This window comes from Meles meles, chromosome 8 (genome assembly GCF_922984935.1).
Source record: "Meles meles chromosome 8, mMelMel3.1 paternal haplotype, whole genome shotgun sequence".
In the NCBI taxonomy this organism is placed as follows: Eukaryota; Metazoa; Chordata; class Mammalia; order Carnivora; family Mustelidae; genus Meles; species Meles meles.
The window spans coordinates 4,969,239-4,987,280 of record NC_060073.1 but is presented as its reverse complement, the minus strand read 5'-3'; the positions used below and the strand labels follow the sequence as shown (position 1 = coordinate 4,987,280).

Here is an 18,042-nt window from a genome sequence, read left to right as displayed (position 1 = left end):
GGGTTTAAGTCCCACCTCTGCTTCGTCCCAATCCGTGTGACTCCATGCCAGCCCTCGTCCTCCCAGAGCCTTCTGGTGCCGGGAGCAGGAGCTGGATTAACCTGGGGACCGTGGGGGTGGTAGGTTGTGGCCAGTTCCGGAGAAGTGTGACACAAGGCAAGTCACATTTTGGGAAGAAGAATCTGGCCGCACGTGCTAGGGCGTGTGTAACCCTGGGCCTTTTTACAGGATGAGGGTCCGAACGCATCCCAGCTCTGGGAGAAGCAGGGGGCACTTCCTCCTCTAGGGACGTCTCCTGACACTTGCTCTCTGATGGGCCCAGGATCCAGAAGGGGCCCCTGCCCATGGGGGAGTTCACAGTCGAGGGGCCTCCCAGCCCAGGACTTAACTTCCCGGGGCCAAAGACCAGGTCCTGCAGGGTATACCAGTGAGAGGTAAAAGCCATCTCCCCAGGCGCCAAAATACTTTATTGTTAGACAGGGACGGGAGTGGGGTCTTGGTGGGGATGAGGACACACAGGCAGGAGGAAGGAGGGGCGGAGGAGGGCCGTTTGGAGGCAGTGGGCTTCCTGGCTGTGGTCCCAAGTTCCTGTCTGCTGCCTCCAGCTTCTCTGCCCCGATGGCTCAGCGAGACATCATTCGCACAAACTCTGCCAGGACAAAGCCAAGGTTGCAGGTCTGTTCTCGGGAGCCCAATCGCTGTGAGACCAATATACTGGCTTTGAGGTGGGAGGGAGTGCGGTGCAGGGCAGGGCCTGCAAGGGAGTTTTCTGCATCTGGTAGGGAGTAGGCCTTGGGGCTAAGAAGAGGGGCTTTGTTTTATGGGGAAAACAAAAAACAGGAGACAAAACCCTTGTAACTAAACCTATTTTCCTCTTCGCTTTGGCTGCTAGGAAGCTCAGGAACAACTTTGGGGCCTGCTATGGAGAACTTCTCCATGCTAATTTTCCTTGGCTTCCTGTTAGTGTTTAACCCTTGTGTTCGCCCTGTGGGAATCCAGCATAGAGGGAGAACTGGGTTCCGGTCAGCCTGCCTGGCTTCACATCTGGGTTCCATCCACGACTTTTGCTAAGCACTCACACTTTCCCAAGAACTGACTTTGTTGTCCTGCTCATGGGCATAGGATGCTCAGCCCAGGGTCTGGCACGCAGTGACAATGCTCCTTTTATCCTTCCCTTGTCTGTTAGGAACCTCCCAGGGTGGGTAGCACTAAGCGCGGAGGGCGGTGGGTGGTACCTTCGAAGTCCACCAGGCCGTCCCCATTGAGGTCAATGTCGTGGAGGATCTCGTCCACCTCCCGCTGGCTGAGGCGCTCCCCCAGCAGGGCCTTGAGGGCTGCCCGCAGCTCCGCCAAGCTGATGCAGCCGTCCCCGTTGGTGTCAAACTGTGATGGTGTTGAGTCCCCGACCGAATCATTCATTCACTTGGCCCTCACTCAGAGCAGACCCGCAGGCCCCCCTCCCACCGCTGCCCACCAGCCCCAGTGGCCGCACCTCCCGAAAAGCGTCCCGGAGCTCCCTGACCCCGATCATGTCGGCTGTCTCTGCCAGCAGCTTGGGGCCCATCAGCTCCACAAAGTCTTCGAAGTCCACCTTTCCGCCACCTGCGGGCCGTGCCCATCGGAGACCCCAGCCATCAGGGACCCCGGCCCAGCCCCTTCCCTGCCCGCCTCTCCTGGCCTCTGTGCCTATCCCCTGCCCCAGTAAGTGGGCTCTTCCCTCTCGCGGTGCAGGGGAGGGCAGGCTGGGTCGTCTGTGGCTTTTCCTAATTTTCCTGAAGACTTTTGATTGGGTTTAAGTCCTCACTCCAATGACCTGGCTCTGGGACCTTAGCTAAGCCACTTAAGCTTCCAAAGCCTCAGTTTCCTCATCTCAAAAATGGGGATAATCCTCCTTGCCCTGCCCATCTTGCCGGGGCGTGGGGAGATTCTTCAGAGGCAGAGAGAGTGCCTTGGGAGCGAGCAGGGGCCCGGGCTCTGGGGGCGACCTGTGTGGGCACCTGCGTTCCCCGGGCTGCCCAGCTGCTCGAGCCATGGCCATGGCCATGGCCTCTGGAGAACTGGGGGGTGGGTGGGGCGCGTCTGAGGCACATACTGATTTGCTGGGAGATCTCGATGAGCTCCATCTCGGTGGGCATGTAGCCCAGCGTCCTCATGCAGGCGCCCAGCTCCCGGCAGCCGATGTAGCCGTCCCGGTCTCGGTCAAACTCCTGGAAGGCGGCCTGCAGCTCTGCCGGGCAGGGCAGGGTCAGCACCCCCGCACGTCCCCCTGGACCCCGGCCTGGACCAGCACACCCTTCTTCCTTTGGTCTAATCACTTCCTCTTTGTAAACGTCACTTCCTCTGCCATTTCAGTGTCCTGGCTCGTGTTATGCCTTTAATTCAAACATTTAAGGAGCGTCTACTATGGGCCACGCTCCGCTCTAGGGACTGGGATGTGGCAGGAAGGCAGGCAGGGAGGGAGGGAGAGAGGGAGGGAAAGAAAAGGAAACAATCCCTGACCTCGCGGAGTTCACGTTCTGGAACCTTCTACCCTCTTCTGGTCCTTACATCACCTACTCAAGGAAGACTTCCTTCTACATTGAGTCCCCTCCGGCCCATTTGTTCATTTTCTTGAGATCACTTAGCACCGTTTGTACTCATAGCTGACTTATCGACATCTGTCCCCGGAGGACATTGTCCCCGGAGGACATGGGCTGCCTCTGTCCAGTTCGCCCCTTCCCCAGTGCTCCCCACACGGGGCTAAACACATGGTTAGGTGCCCAGGAGGTGTTTGCTGAATGAACAAATATAAAAAGGGCCCTTGACCCGCCTGGCAGCTGAGATCTGGGAACGGGTAGCTTTGGGCTCTGTCGGTCCCTCTCCATTCAGCCTGGTCCCCAACTCCTTGATCTCCCGCAGCCTCCTCCTTGCCCCTAGTTCCCCCTGGAGACCAGCCTATGCCCACCCTTCTGGACACTCCAGTCTTTTCCAGAACCCTTTACCTTCGATCTCCTCTGGCCGCAGCTCCCGGTCCTGGGGCGGGGTGGCGGGGGGGGCGGTTTGCACAGAGAGGTTAAGAATTCCCTGGACCACCCAGGCACCCGCACCCCTTCCTCTCGTTCTTTGGGGACCCCCACTCAGCACCCCCAATGGGACAAGCAGGGCCTGTGTCTGTCTGACACTGCTCAGACCTGCTCCTACCCATTTCTTCTGACTGACCTGGGTGTCTTGGGCCCCCCCCTTCGCTGCCCCCTGCCCAGATCTTTCCCGGGGCCCACCTCCTGCCCCCACCATCTTGTAGGGGTGCTCCATGTGCCAGAAGTGGATCCGGAGTCGGCCAGAACCTCTGACTTGACCCCGGGGACCTCAGTGTCACTGTATGTCACTTGTTCTCTCTCTGTTCCTCTCCTGAAGGCCCAGCCGCCTCCCTGCCCACCCCCTTGGTGGCCGTCGCTGGGGCTCTCTGGGTCTCTCTCTGTCCTCGCCTCTCTCTTTCCTGGCATGTCTCCCTGGGTCTTCCCCCTGTCTGATCTTGTTTCTGTGTCTCCACTTTTCTTTGCCCCACCCCTTGGATCTGTGTGTCTTTGCTCCAAAGACCCCGCTCCGTCCTCTCCTTGCTACTCAAGGAGAGGCAGAGAGGAGGCAAAGACAGGGGCGGCCGTACATACGAGCTGGGCGGCGGCGATGCTGGGCCGCAGGAAGACGCAGGCGGGCCCCACCAGGCTGTTGAGAACCGAGTAGCCCTGGATACCCGGCCCGGGGCCCCCCTGCTCCTCAGGGCTGGGGCTGGGGCCGCAGCGGGAGCCCCCTGGCGGGGAGCCGGGCCGCTGCCAGGGGTCCTGCAGCAAAACCAGCTGTGAGCTGGGGTAGAGGCCCCTCCGCTCTCACTGACCACCTCTCCCGTCTCTGGAGCCCAGCACAGGACAGTGAGGGCTCTCACCCATCAACGCTGTACGCTGGAAGGGTCCGTCCCCTTACTGTTCAGTTGGGCTACCCGAGGTCCCCCCGAAAAGGAAGGGACCAGGCCAAGGTCACTTAGAAAGCCAGTGGCAGAATGGGACCTTGAGCTCAAACACTGTGTCTCCCATTTCTGACCAGGGAGAGCAGGGACAGCAGCAGGCACGGGCAGCTGGGTGGGCAGCTGGGGGACCCACATGAGGTTGGTGGGGAAGGCCCAGTGGTCCATGGAATGGGCTAGAGTCTGGGGCCTTCCCAGAGAAAATCTTGATTGGTCCAGGGCGGTGGGAACCAAGCCCTCCATCCCCCTGTCATGGTCCCTCTCTAACCCCAGCCCGGCCCTCACTCTGGGCTCTGCCCACCCCACCTGACCCTCCCAGGCTACAGCCCGGCCTCATAGCCTTGGCTTTTCCCCCTTAGCCATCCTACCTTAGGCCCCCGGTGTCGAGGCCGCTTGGCACAGTTTCCCATGGGCTCCTGAACCATGCCAGGCCTGGAGTCCTGGGGGCAGCCCAGGCCCAGGGCCTCAGCGGGTGCTGTGGGCTCCTGCCAGCCCCCAGCTGCTCCCAGTGAGAGTCTAGGAGCACTGCAGGGGATTTTCCTAGGGTTTTGTGGGGAAGATTGGGAGCGGGTGGGCAGGCGGGGGGCCCTGGGCACGGGGGCTTGGGTCCTAATCCAGGATTATCTCTGAGCATCTCTGCTGGTGAGGGGGGCCACTCAGGACCCAAGGCCCCCTGGAAGGCACGGCTTCTCCGTGCTCACTCCAGAGGGTCTTCCAGAAACCCCCTCTAGCGCTTTTGCCTCCAGACGCTACCCCTGAGCTCCCCCAATCAGGAGAGATTTACTGCCTTCAGAAGCAGCTCCTGGACCTGGGAGGAAGAAACCAGGTGCTTGGTGTGCTGGGGAGGGCTGGGACACCTCTCGCCCCAGAACGGTGCTTTGAACTTAGCAGACGCTCCCCGCTACTCCCCGTGCTGAGAGGAGGCAATCTTGGCCGGGCCCAGGAGGCTCCTGCCCTTCCCTGCCAGGACCGTGGCCTCACCTTGGAGCACCTGTCCAGCCTCCGCCCCTCCTCGCCCCTGCCTGCACCGGTGCCCTGGCCCTTGTACTCAGGGGAAGGGTGGAAAGGGGCCATCCCTGGGGGCCACAGAATGGATGCAGGGCTCAGTGAGGGCAGCGGTGGGAGAGACACCAGCCTCCTGGGCCGCTGACAGACTCACTGAGCCCTCTGGAGTGTGGGGTCCCGCTGTTCCCTCAGGGTACCCCCAGTCGGAGACATGCCCCACAGCCCTGTCCCCTTTACCTGCCCATAGGCTGCCTGCACCTGGGCCTCCAGCTCCCGGAGGAGCGCCCGCCTCCTGGTGGCCGCTGGACTGGCGGGAGCCTGGCTGGGCCCTGGGGTGCCCTCAGAGGGGCTGGGGTCCCCCGCGGGGAGACAGTCATCTGCCTGGCCCTGGGGAAGGGCCATGGAGACGAGCACGTGGCACCTCCTGGTCGCACTCTGGTCGCAGCGTTCCTGTGGGAGGGTGGCTCAGTGGGCAGCTGTGGGTGGGGTCCCCCAGGGTCCCCGCAACTCATTCCCCCGGTTCCTCTCTCCACAGGCCCCGGGCCCCCATCCCACAGCTCTTCTAGCTCCCCAGGCTGCTCACACAGCCCCTCCCCCAGACCCCAGACCCCAGCCTCCCCCAACCCACCAGCCTCCAGCCCCTCGCGGGCCACAGACTGAGCCCTGGGCCCCGCCCCCACGTCACCCTTGCAGACCCCTGGCCACCTGGCCTCTTCGACTCCTGGTCTCTGCACCCCCACACTGCCTTCCCCGCTGTTCTTTCCCGCTCCCCGCCCCTCTCTGCCCCCTCAGCTCTGTGTCTGTCTCTCTGTGTCTATCCCGCTTGCAGCCCCTCGCCTCCTCCTGCTGACGTCTGTCCAGCTGTGCCTCTGTGGGTCTCTCTGACCACTCTTGCCCACCTCTGTCCTTCCCTCCCTCTGTGGCATAAAAATCTCTCTCGCACTGGTCTGTCCGTCTTTCTGTCTGTCCACCCCTGCTCTTTCCATTCTCCCCACCAACCCCCCCCCCAGGATGACTCCCGGATTCTGGAAAGACAGCCCCCCCCAACCTGAGCCTGCCCCCCAGACTTGCCCCCTTCTTCCCACGCAGAGGCCCGGGTAGCTCTGGACTCCCCCACCTCCTCGCCTTCCACCAGCATCTCCCACCTACCTTCTGCTGACCTCCGACCTCCTTCAGGGAGAAATGTGGGCGTGGGCCAGGCAGCCCCCACCGGCCTCTCGTGCCCCCTTGTTGTGTCCCCAGCCCTCAGTGCCCAGCGGCCTGGTCTTCACCTCCCACAATGAGGTCAGTTGTCCTGCCCCCGCCCTGCTCCAGGCCCCTCATGATTTATTCACCTGCCCCCCCCGCACCAGCCTTTGTCCGAGGGAAACAGATCCCGCCAGACACCTGCCACCCGAGCTGGTGGCTCTGGCCTCCCTCAGCCACACGAGCGGCCACCCATCCGTGTGTTCCTTTTGCAAACATCCGAGGCCAGTTGGGACCGAGCCTCAGGGCCTACACAGACCGGGTCTGTCCTGAGGGTCCTGCTTTCAGGCGCGTCGAACTCAGAAAAGGGCCACAGACAGCCTCCAGGTGCTTGGGAGCACTGGCCCAGGCAACAGGGGGGCTTCGTGGAGAAGAGAGGATGGGGCAGCCTTTTAGGGTTTGACCCGTGCTCAGCCCTGGGTGAGCGCCGGGACCCTGGCAGGGATCAACTGTGAACGTGGAATGTTCCAGGTTCCCGCATCCAGCAGAGTATGTTAGGGAGAGGCCCCCCAGGAGGGAGGCAGAGGTCGGTAGCTCCTGGAGAGGGTATGGGTGGCAAGAGGCCAGAGAAAATTTCAGAGGGGCTGTGTCTTCAGCAAGCGTCGAGGAGTACCTACATGGCCTTCCTGGGTGTTGGGAACTGTCCCTGCCTCCTGGAACCTTCCAGCGGGGGCAGATGCACATTCCACAAGCCCAGGATGACGATGGGACAGGCTCTTGAGAGGAGAGTGTGACCTTGCTGTGACCGGGGGCACTGAGGACATGGCGTGGGAGCCAGGACCAGAAAGATGGTGGGAGTGACCACCCATAGGGAAGGGTGGCCGGCGGGCAGAGGGAAGAGTCCCCACACAGCCCCGAGCAGGGCTGAGGATCTGAGGAAAGGTCAGGATTCGGAGGTGAGCGGACGCCGGCCAGCTGGTAAAGGGTGGGAAGGGCTCCTTGTGACGCTCAAGTTGACCCCTCGAAGGTTCAGCCTTCCGCAGCCTGCAACCGTCACCCTCCGCCCTCGGGGTCTTGCCTCCTCCTGGAGTCCAGAAGGCCAGTACATCCCAGGCAGCACTGCAAACATCCTTCAGACACAGGAATTCTAGCATTTTCTGCAAGGTCTTCTAGAAGGCCCATAGGCCGGGATTTCCCTGTGTGCTCACTACGTGGCCCTCAGCAAGGTAGTTCACCTCTCTGAGCCTCAGTTTCCTTATCTGGAAATGGATGTTGACTGAGGCTTCCTGGTACCTTTGTGAAAATTAAGTGAAGGACCTAGCCGTTTCCTGGCACATAAGAAGAGCTCAGAAAAATGGTGGATGCCACGTGTGACGAATGATCCTATGTCCAAAGGACCGTCTAAGAAGGTGGGAAGTGGGAGAAACGTGTGCCCCAAAGTATAAGCCAAAGTAGTGGGGGCATTATGTGGCCAGGGTAGAGTGGATAAAAGTGTTTTCAGTCAAGAAGCAAAGCCTTTGCATCTAGGTGGAGAAAGCCTGGCTTGGAAACCCTTCCTCACTTGCGTTCAGTGAACAGCATTCTGCGGTGTTTGTTTCAATGCCCTTGACTTGCCCAGCCCGCCTTAGCCAAGCCGGAGCTCCCGCTCCGGTGTCTGGGCTGTCCACATAGTTGACAGAGAGATGGATGGATGGATGGATGGATGGATGGATGGATGGATGGATGGACGGACAGACATATAGGTAGCTGCCTGGATGGAAGGATGGGTAGATGATTTGATAGGCTAGTAGTTAAATAGTTGGTAGATGGAGGGTAGATGATTGCACCGATAAATGGTTGGGTGCATGGATGGACGGATGGACAGGCGGAGGACGACTGCGTGGGTACATGGGTAGCTGGACGGGGGGGCAGACAAAGAAGTAGATGTTCTGATGGACTGCCGGCCACATGTTTGGTTGCTGGATGGGTGGACGAGTAGATAGAGGGGTAGACAGATGGACAGGCAGAGATGGATGGAGATGGATAGATGGCTGGGTGGACGGACTGCTGATGAAGACTTTATATTCTTCTCAAAGAGTCAGTTAGCTGAGTGGAAACCGTATCTTACCTATTCTGGTGTTTGCCATGAGGCCTAGCCCACTCATAGCCTGATGGAGACTAATCAGAGTGTGAATGAAGCCTTGTGTCTATCGCCTCCACTCTGAGCGGTGATCCTTCTTCTTTTTAAAAAATTATTATTGGGGCCCCTGAGTGGCTCAGTGGGTTAAAGCCTCTGCCTTTGGCTCAGGTCATGATCTCAGGGTCCTGGGTTTGAGCCCCATGTGGGGCTCTCTGCTCAGCGGGGAGGCTGCTTTCCCCTCTCTCTCTGCCTTCCTCTCTGCCTACTTGTAATCTCTCTCTGTGTGTCAAATAAATAAATAAAATCTTTTAAAAATTCTTATTGATATTAATATTAATATTTAAGCAGGCTCCATGCCCGACTTGGGGCTTGAACTCACAACTCTGAGATTGAGACTCCGGTGCTCCACCGACTGAGCCAGCCAGGCGCCCGTGAGCTGTGATTCTGATGATAAAAGACAATGGCTCCCCCTCCTCCCTGCTCCCCACAAGTCACCCCAGCCTTGGCGCACAGAACCCCGTGGCGATACCACTCCACACGCAGCAGGACAACAGAGTGAAAAGGACAGACGGTAGCAGCGTCGGTGAAGACTTGGAGAAGCGAGGGCCTTCACAGGCTGCTGGTGGGTTTATGAAACCCACTCTGGGAAAGAGTTTGGCATTTCCTCAAAATGAGCTACCATGTGACCCAGCCGGGGATGTACCCAAGGGAGTTGAAAGCGTAAGTTCATGCAAAAATTTGCACACGACTGTTCACAGCAGCCTGATTCACACGAGCCCCAAAGTGAAACAGCGCAGATGTCCGTCGGTGCAGGAACGGGTCGACAAGATGTGTATGCCCGTGTCACGACATATTCCTCCACGGGAGACAGGAACGGTGCACTGTTTTGTTTTAAAGATCTTGTTTATTTATTTGAGAGAATCAGAACAGGGAGAGAGAGAAGCAGCCTCCCCACTGGCTGGGGAAACTGTGCTTCTGGATCCCAGTGGAGGAGGCCCCCGGGGCGGCCATAGAGTCCACAGGGGCTTTGCCTGGGGAGCCAGAGGGCTGTGGGTAAACGCAGCCCCCCGGAACACCGCCGAACAGTGCCCGGCTGAGCAGGAGGACAGCTGGCCCCAGGCCCCTGAGCGCAACTGCTGGAGGGGTGAGCCGGCAGGAGGCTGGCCCTCCAGGAAGGAAGGGGTCTCCCAGGCCTTAGATGCTTGTGCACGAAGGGAGGCAATGAATGTTCCAGGCCTCTGTGAACCTTGGTGTCCTCGTCAGTATAATGGGAACAAGATTCCCTCCCTCTCAGGACATGGTGGAGATGAAATGAGACCATTTATGTGAAAGCTCTTTGTAAGCTGCTAAGTGCCGGGCAGATGTTCCTCCAGCTGTGAGTCAGGGATAGAACCCAGCCCTGGCACCAACTCCCCCACCCCTCCTGGCCCCAGGCAGCTGTGGGCTCAAAGGAGGCTGAGCGATGCTCCTGATGAGGCCTGTTTTGGGTCCTCCCCGCCCCCCCCCCCCAGGCTTTAGAAGGGGAAGATACCTTCCTCGTTCCTGCTGGCTCTGACGGAAAAACCTGGCTGAGAGACGTCTGGTTCAGTCAGGCTCCAGTTCCCGGGGAGGACTGCCACAGCCACTGAGACACCCCCCAGCCCCTGCCCCGACCCCGGAAGGGACAGCCAGAAGAGGGCTGGGGTGCCATTGATGGGCGCGCGGGGAGGTAGGCACCGGGCTCTGCATGGAAGAACACAGCCCCTTCAGGGAGGGTCCTGCCCGTTTCAGTCCATCTTTCCAGCCACCCGTATCCCCGTGTCCAGTCGGTATTCGAAGAACGCGCTGGTACTTAGACTCAGTCCAAACATGGTTTGGAGACGACAAGGCTTTACAGAAGAAAGACTGAGGGTTAACTTGAGGCTTTTTAAAGTGAACAGTAAAAGTACTGTTTCCCAGCTGTGTGCCCTTGAGAGAGTCACTTAACCTCTCTGTGCTTCAGTTCCTCCTCTGTAAAATGGGGACCAGAATAATACATACATACAGTTCTCAGCCCCTAAGGGTTTGTCATAATTATTATAATTATTATTCTGGAGAGAAGAAGTGTAGAATGCATATGCCTATCGAAATTGCATTCATTCGTGCCAGAAGCATTTAATGAGCACCTGCTGTGTGCTGGTGCTGGCGGCCCGGACCTGGCCCTCCGTGGGCCCTGAGCCGGCGGGTTTGGGCGTGGCCCGGATGCTGGTAGTGCCGTGCGATGCTGAAGTCAGTGCCCTTCAGGCAGGGTACACGGCGCGGAGGTGCGGGTGAGCCGGTCCGGCCCTGCCCCCGCCACACCCAGCCTTGCCCAAGGCCAAGCTCCGCTCGGTGACTGGGCGCATTCCTGGGTGGGGCGAGAGGGGAGGGGGGTTGGGGAACAGACCATAAATATAAGGTCACTGGGCTCGTCGCCACTTCCTGCTGCTTGCTTTTCCACTCCCCCGCTAGCTAGTGAGTAGGGTCTGGACCAGGCCAGGGGTGGGGGATGGGGGTGGGGACGGGGATGGGGGTGGGGGGCGGGACCCTGGCTGAGCCACCGCCTTCTCGGTGCCGCTCCGTGAGGGGTCCTCTTTCACGCCCTGTGTGTCTCTCCTAGTGCCGCCCTACACCATCGTCTACTTCCCCACCCGAGGTGCGGCCCTGCTCCTTCAGGAGGGCGAAGGGCACCGGTGGAGCCAGGCCGCCTGCTCTGGCTGCTCCCTGGGGTCCAGCCGAGGCCGAAGACCGCGGGCCGTGGGGCGGGGCCGGTGGGGCGGGGGCGGAGCCTGGACGGCGGGGGCGGGGCCAGGTCCGGCTTTCCCAAGGCGGCGTCCTCTCGGTGCCCGGCCAGCTGCACTGTCCCTCTGCCTCTGTTCCCATCCTGGGGCACCATGGGTTGGGGTCTCCGCCCCTGTCTCCCTCTCCAGGGTGGGGTCGTGGTCGCCACTGTTCCTCCATGGTTTATCTCCTCAGCAGGCTCAGAAGCTAGAGTTTCTGTCCCGTCCCCTCACTCGGGACCCCCCTCCCCAGGGCGCTGTGAGGCTGGGGTCCCTGCACATGTCCCACCACCCCCCTCTCCCCTGGTCCCCAGGCCGCTGCGAGGCCATGCGCATGCTGCTGGCGGACCAGGGCCAGAGCTGGAAGGAGGAGGTGGTGACCAAGGAGACCTGGCTGCAGGGCCCGCTCAAGGCCTCCTGTGTGAGTGACCGCCCGGAGGGGGGCAGGGGCTGGGCGGTTGGGGGCAGCCAAGCTCAGCGTGGCTGACAGCGCGGTGCCCCGCCCCCCAGCTGTACGGGCAGCTCCCTAAGTTCCAGGACGGAGACCTCACCCTGTACCAGTCCAATGCCATCCTGCGACACCTGGGCCGCACCTTGGGTGAGTTCAGAGTCGTGGGCAGTGCAGCCCGGCAGAGTGCCCGATGGGTCCCCCTCGGATGTCCTGAGAACCAGAGTTCGCCCATGGGGAGGACAGGCCTGATGATCCCAAGGGAAGGGCAGGGCCGGGTCGTGAGGGCTCTGCCAGCCAGATGGTGCCAGATGCGTTGCGTGTGCCCATTTCCTGGAAGACAGTTCAGAGGAGGCTGCGGCCCCACAGTGTATGGTGCAGGCTACAGGCCGCTGCGGGCTTCACAGTGGATCTCCTGCCCGTAGTCCCCCGTTTTGGCCTCTCTTGAATCTAGAAAATCCGTGCTCAGCGAGCCAGCCTGTGGCCTTCTTACAAGAGTGGTAGGAACGTGGCTGCAAGAGCTGACTCTTTTTTGGCAACTGGGCCCCAGTGGGATGTGGCACTGGGAATGGGACAGAGGAGTCGTGGTGGCCCCAGGCCGAGCCTGCCCTGACTTCTGTGGGACCCAGGGTGGGAGGACGAAGGCCTGCGGCTGTGGCCTGCCATTTCCTCTTGCCCCTGTACCGCTGCCCAGTGCTGCCCACAGCCCCACCAGTGCTCTCGGCCCAGTTCTGTCCGGGCTCCCCAGCCAGCTGCCCCTCAGGCCCAGGGAAGGGAGGGAGGCTTCGTTCACCCTTGCGGGGGTGGGGGTGGGGGGACAGATCTGGGGGAGAGGCCTTGGGGCCATTTGGTCAAGAAATTCCTGAGTCTCGGGATAAGACTTGGGATGTGACCGAGAAGGGCATGGCCCTCAGCTGGGCATGTCCCCTTGGGCATTTTTTTTTTTAAGCTTTTATTTACTTATTTGAGAAAGTAGTGGGGGGCGGTGTGCAGAGAGGGAGGGGGCGGGGCAAACAGACTCCACACTGATGCAGGGCCGGATCCCAGGACCCCCAGATCACAGCCCAAGCTGAAATCAAGAGTCGGTTGCCCAACGGACTGAGCCCTCGTGGCACCCCTCCCCTTGAGCTTTCGGGGCTGGGAGCAGCAGAGCTGGGCAGAGCGGCCCCTCCCAATCGGGGGACCCAGGTGCCCCAGCCTGAGACCCGTGGGCGTTTGGGGGAGAGGGGAGCAGCGGAGCCCCGGCCTGGATGGAGCCTGACCCGCTGCCTGGCTGCTGGCCCAGGGCTGTACGGCAAAGACCAGCGGTCGGCGGCGCTGGTGGACATGGTGAACGACGGCGTGGAGGACGTCCGCAGGCACTGTGGCCGGCTCATCCACCACAACGACGTAAGCAGGGGCGGGCTGGCGCTCCGGGCCGGGGCCGGGAAGTCACCCTGGCCAGGCACGCTGGGAGCTGCTACCGGATCACTGCCCTTTGCAGGAGGAGGGCAAGGCCAAGTATTTTCAGGAGCTGCCGGAGCGCCTGAAGCCTTTTGAGACCCTGCTGGTCCAGAACCAGGGGGGCCAGGCCTTCCTTGTGGGCGACCAGGTGAGTGCTGGGTCCAGCCCGTGGTAGAGCCCATTTCTCAGAAGGGCACACTGAGGCCCAGGGGAGAGCCATGGCGAACCTCCAGGGTCCTGGCTCCCTGCGGCCCTGCCTCTTCTGACCCTGCTCCAGCCCTCTTCTGATCTTGGCCCTGCAGATCTCCTTTGCCGACTACAATCTGCTGGACCTGTTGCTGAATCACCAGGTCCTGGCCCCCGGCTGCCTGGACTCCCACCCCTTGCTCTTGGCCTATGTGGCGCGCCTCAGTGCCCGGCCCAAACTCAAGGCCTACCTGGCCTCCCCCGAGCATGTGAACCGCCCTGTCCACGGAGCCCAGAAGACATGAGCCTGCTCAGCCTCCCCTGGGAGAGCGGATGCCCTTTAGAACCAATAAACACCGAGAGAGGAGAGCTGTGCTGTGGTCCCTGAGGGGCTGGAGGGCGCAGGGGACCCCGTACGCCTTCCCAGTCTGCCTCAGGAGGATGAGGGCGGGCTGGGCTTCTGGGCCCTGGAACAGAATTAGACAGAGTAGTTCCAGGTCCAAACAGGAAGATGAGACTCTGAGCCTTAGGAGCCACCCCAGAGGTCTGCCTGCAGGAGAGAGGTGCCCTCGCCGGGACCACGCGTGACGGCGGCCACCCAGGGAAGCCTGTCAGTCTGAGAGAAGAGCAGCCGTGAACGTGGCAGTCGCTGACATCCGAGCGTGCCACAGCGTGGTTGCCCACGTGGACCCTGGGAAGTAACACATACCCTTGGAGGGTTTGCAGGAGCATCAGTGTGGCTCGTTTCTTGGATGGTAGCCGGGGTCACCCCCAGGTTGGAGTGGGGTGGCCGGCAGGGCCCAGCGGGCATGTCGCTGAAGGCAAGCCAGACCGGTGGCCTGACTGTTTGGGGACCAGGGGAGGATGGGCGATCCCCCTCAGCTCCGCCGGCGGGAGTCTCCTGCCACCCGCCAGGTCCCAGCCCATCTCTCTGTCCTGAGAAGCTGTGACTGCCTCCTCCTTGGCTCCCTCAGCTGACCTGCACCTCCCGTCCGCTCGTGGAGCAGGGTGGAGTCGGATAGTTCCAGAATGCCTGGTGTTCCCAGCACAAATCCGCCGGTGGCATCTTGCTACCCTGTGGACCAAGTCCACAGTGACCAGCCTGCCAGGCCTTCCCTCACAGGAACTCTCCACTCCCCAGAACATTCCTCACCCTGCCCCACCTCTGCTTACTTCACTGCCCTTCCCTCCGCTCCACTCTGGGGGGTCCTGGCATGCCCAGTCGTCCCTGCTCAGAGCCCCCCACTCCTGGGAGGTCAGAGATCAGATCCCATGCTGGAGGCTTAGTTCTCTCATCTAACCCCGCCAAGGGAGGAAACCAAAACTCAGAGGAGTGAGGCAGTAAGGCGACTTGTCCAAGGCCACACAGTCACATGGGAGAGGCAGCCTTCACACCTGGTCTGAGGGATTCCCAGGCTTCTCAGGGGTGGTCCTTGGGGAGAGAAGTGGGGAGGGGGCCAGAGGCCAGCAGAGGCTCCTGGTGGAGTGGGCAGGGACACGCCTCCGCTGTTGGAGGCCTTGCCCCCCACGGTGAGGCCTGGGGGTTGACTCCAGCGTGCTGGGGAGCCATGGCAGGCTACGGAGCAGGAAAAGTGAAAGAGGACAAGTAGGAAGAGGGGCCTCTGCTCAGGAGGCCATGGGCATCATGGAACTCCACACCCCCACCCTACAGATGGGGAAACTGAGGCCCGGAGAGGGATTCACTGAGTAAGGTGGATGTGACCCTTCCAAGCTGGAGGCCTGGCCCCCCCTTAGAGGACTTGTGCTCGAAGGACTTCAAGCAGCGGCCTCGTGTGGAGGGTCTTTTGTGCATTGGATTTGGGGGGCTGGTTGGCAGTTTGGGTTTCTGGAAGATAGCTGGCCTCTTTAGGCGGAATGCGCCAGGAAGGGCCCATTGGTCCCTGAGAAGACAGGGGGTCACCCGAGGAGGTGGAGAGAAAAAGATCCTGCAGCCAGGAGAAGGGACTGCAGGCAGCGGCAGGGCCCCTGGCACTGGGGACCTCTCCAGCCAGAGAGGTGACAAGGGACTCCCCCCCCCCAAGGGTGAGCTTTCTCCCAGCAAAGTCCCAAGCGCTTCCCACATATTAACTCATTTAGTCTTCAGGGGAACCCGCCTAGTAGATGCTGTGAATATCCCCATTGTACAGATGAGGACACTGAGGCCCAGAGAGGTAAAGTAACCTGCTCAAGGACAGGCAGCTGGTTAAGAGGCCACGGAAGGATTTGAACTCAAGCTCTCTGGCCCCACAGCCTATGCTCACACTGACTGTGCAATAGGAGGGCTTGAGCCACGACGTTTAAATATCCTGGCTCAGGGTGACCGCAGTTATCCAAAGGGGCTTGACAACGCTGGTGACCCCTCTAATTATATGGGGGGACAGGAACCCTAAGAGAAAGGTTGGGCTTCCAACCTGTGGGGGGCGGAAGTGGGGCTAGTTCCCGTCTGAAGGCTGGAACATTTGGGGACGTCTGGCTGGCCTTGCTCCCCAGCTGGTCACAGATTAAAAGCTCCCCCGCCCTGGGAGCTCCTGGTCCTCAAGGAGCTGCCATCGAGTCAGGTGGGGAGGCACCGGGGGGGCCGATGTCAGTTCACCCAAAGCAGCGCTGGGAAGGTGGGAATGAGGGGTACAGGGAGGGACCCCAGACCTCAGGGGTGCCTCCCGAGGCCGCTTCAAGGTCTTGAGTTCAAGTCTCAGCTTATGGGTTTCACCCCCCAACCACACCACCTTTGGTTGCCTCCCTCCCTGCATCCCGCCTCTAGCACTTTCCCCCAGCTCTGTTACGATTCCCGATGACTCTGACTTGGGCTCTCTTCCACCGCCCCGCCCCTCCTCCTCCATGTCTCTTCTCTACCCCATGGGCACCCCTCCCCATGCGCAGTCAGGGACAAGCAGCTGATCCTCTCCCGACAGCCCACTGGTCACAAAGTGCCCCACTGTTTCACCAAGCGCCTCCTACAGCCAGACTACTTGGCAAGTCTTAGAGCCTCATTTTACAGATGAGAAAGCAAACAGGTCAGACAGAGCTAAGCGGCGCGCCTACATTCTTTCCCAAACTGCCCCCAGAAAATGCTCTCGGTGGGCTCTGGACGCACTCGGTAGCCAATGAAGTGGTTTTTAAAATGTTCATGTTAGTTAATGTTGAATAGCCTGATTGAAATCACATCAAAGCCACGGGGATTTCAGAAGCAAGACCATGGGTCCTGCCCAAGCCTGGGCCGGCTTTGCTGAAGGCTCCCACAAACGTGCCGGCTTGGAAACGGGGTGTGTGTGCCAGATGGAAGTCTCCTCTCCGAGAACCTACATTTACCCCCCCCCCCGGGAAGTGCCGAGTGCTGGGGATGTGTTTTTGGCAACGAAATTACCCTTGAGCTCGTATCTTCCCGTTGGAGGACTTTGAACTGGGTGATGGGGCTTGTCCACGAGATCAGGAAACCACTCCAGGATCCTGGGGTTAGGAGCTTTGCTTGCTGCCCCTTCGACTTGTTTTCAGGAGCCTTGTTCTTAAGAGCAATGCGCAGGGAAGAAAATTTAATGGAGATGTTTGGCCCACCCACCAGCTCTGTCAGAGAGACTGGATTCTGGGTTGAGCGTGTGTCCACAAGAAGGGGGTTCCTTGAAGATTCAGGCTCAGTATGTTGGTCTTGGAACAGACCTGCTGATGAGGCCATGTCTGTGCAAAGACACCATCCTGAGAGTTTGGAGCGGTCGCATTTTCCCGTTATTCCCAAAATAGGGCAGTTCCGACTTTGGCGTGCACACTGGGCTGGCAGCCCAGCTCCAGGCTGGCCGTGTCCCCGTGCTTCTCCTCCTCCACAACCCCGCAGAACCACCCCCCATCCCAGCTGCTAGCCAGCCTTGTCCTCCGGACCCCTGCGACCCAGGCACAGGGCTTGGGGGAACACAAGAACGGACGGAGCTGGGTCCCTCAGGGTCCTCCCCTGATCCGTCCTAGAGAGGGAGAGAGGGGAAGGGAGTTTTTTTAGGTCTCTGCTTCCAGCTCCCAAAAGGCCAGTCCCACTCTGTCCTGCTCTTTTGGTCTTTTGGGATCTGTGAGTAACCAATTATCTTTTCAATAATTGCTTCCTTATCTGTTAGCTTTGCCGCACCTAAAGAAGAAACATAAAAGCTACATTTAAAACAGAGACGGCAGGCGACAACCACCCAGCCAGACCACTCCTGAGTTTCGACACAGTGAGTTTCGACACAGCTGATAAATGCTAGTGTTCTAAGTGGCTAATTTTTATGAGATTTGTTCGGCCGTAATAGCTAATAAGTATCAAATCGGGACCAAGCCAACACCATAGGGCCGGGGTGTGGGGCAGAGAGCTTTCGGGGTTCCCACTGCAAAACAGGAGCTCTGAGGTCTCCTGGGCTATTTCCTAGAGGCTTTCTGATTCCTTTAGTGGAGGCATGATATCTTCTCTGAGGTCGCTCAGTAAGGGTGACTCAGCACGGGGCCCGGCGCATGACAGGTACAGTAGACAGCTGATGGCAAAATTTCTAAGAACCCAGCTTTGCGGATACCGTCATCACCCTCAAAGTCTTGAGAAAGCCACGCTCCTTCTTTCACCACGTCTTTTGTACAAATAAGCCGTTGGGCAAGAGGAGAAAACTAGCGGGAGACTTGACCTCTAGCAAAACTTGAAGGTTGACATTTTTAGTCAAGTCATCCCTGGGGCTCTGGAGTCTAGGACAAAACAAGTAAATATTACTACGTTACGATTTCCTCTCCAAGGAAAGTTTTTTTTATTTTTATTTTTATTTTTTTAAAGATTTTATTTATTTATTTGACAGACAGAGATCACAAGTAGGCAGAGGGGCAGGCAGAGAGAGAGAGGAGGAAGCAGGCTCCCCGCAGAGCAGAGAGCCCGATGCGGGGC

At 59.8% G+C, this 18,042-nt stretch overlaps 2 protein-coding genes across 2 annotated transcripts; one reads left to right on the top strand and one right to left on the bottom strand.

The window, feature by feature from the left end:
* Window positions 1-440: 440 nt before the first annotated feature.
* Window positions 441-5,404, bottom strand: CABP2 (calcium binding protein 2). Its single transcript, XM_046015756.1, has 8 exons — window positions 5,240-5,404; window positions 4,979-5,044; window positions 4,366-4,437; window positions 3,648-3,860; window positions 2,982-3,012; window positions 2,093-2,227; window positions 1,493-1,602; window positions 441-1,383 (listed from the first exon to the last, which is right to left on the bottom strand). The coding sequence occupies exons 1-8, from the start codon at window positions 5,402-5,404 to the stop codon at window positions 1,183-1,185; spliced, it is 993 nt and encodes a 330-aa protein (XP_045871712.1). The 3' UTR covers window positions 441-1,182.
* A 5,273-nt stretch (window positions 5,405-10,677) lies between these two features.
* On the top strand, window positions 10,678-13,529 carry LOC123948230 (glutathione S-transferase P-like). The gene is made up of 7 exons (XM_046014854.1): window positions 10,678-10,778; window positions 10,924-10,959; window positions 11,398-11,504; window positions 11,594-11,681; window positions 12,817-12,920; window positions 13,015-13,122; window positions 13,277-13,529. Coding segments are annotated over exons 1-7 (633 nt in total). The 5' UTR covers window positions 10,678-10,777; the 3' UTR covers window positions 13,466-13,529.
* Window positions 13,530-18,042: the final 4,513 nt, after the last annotated feature.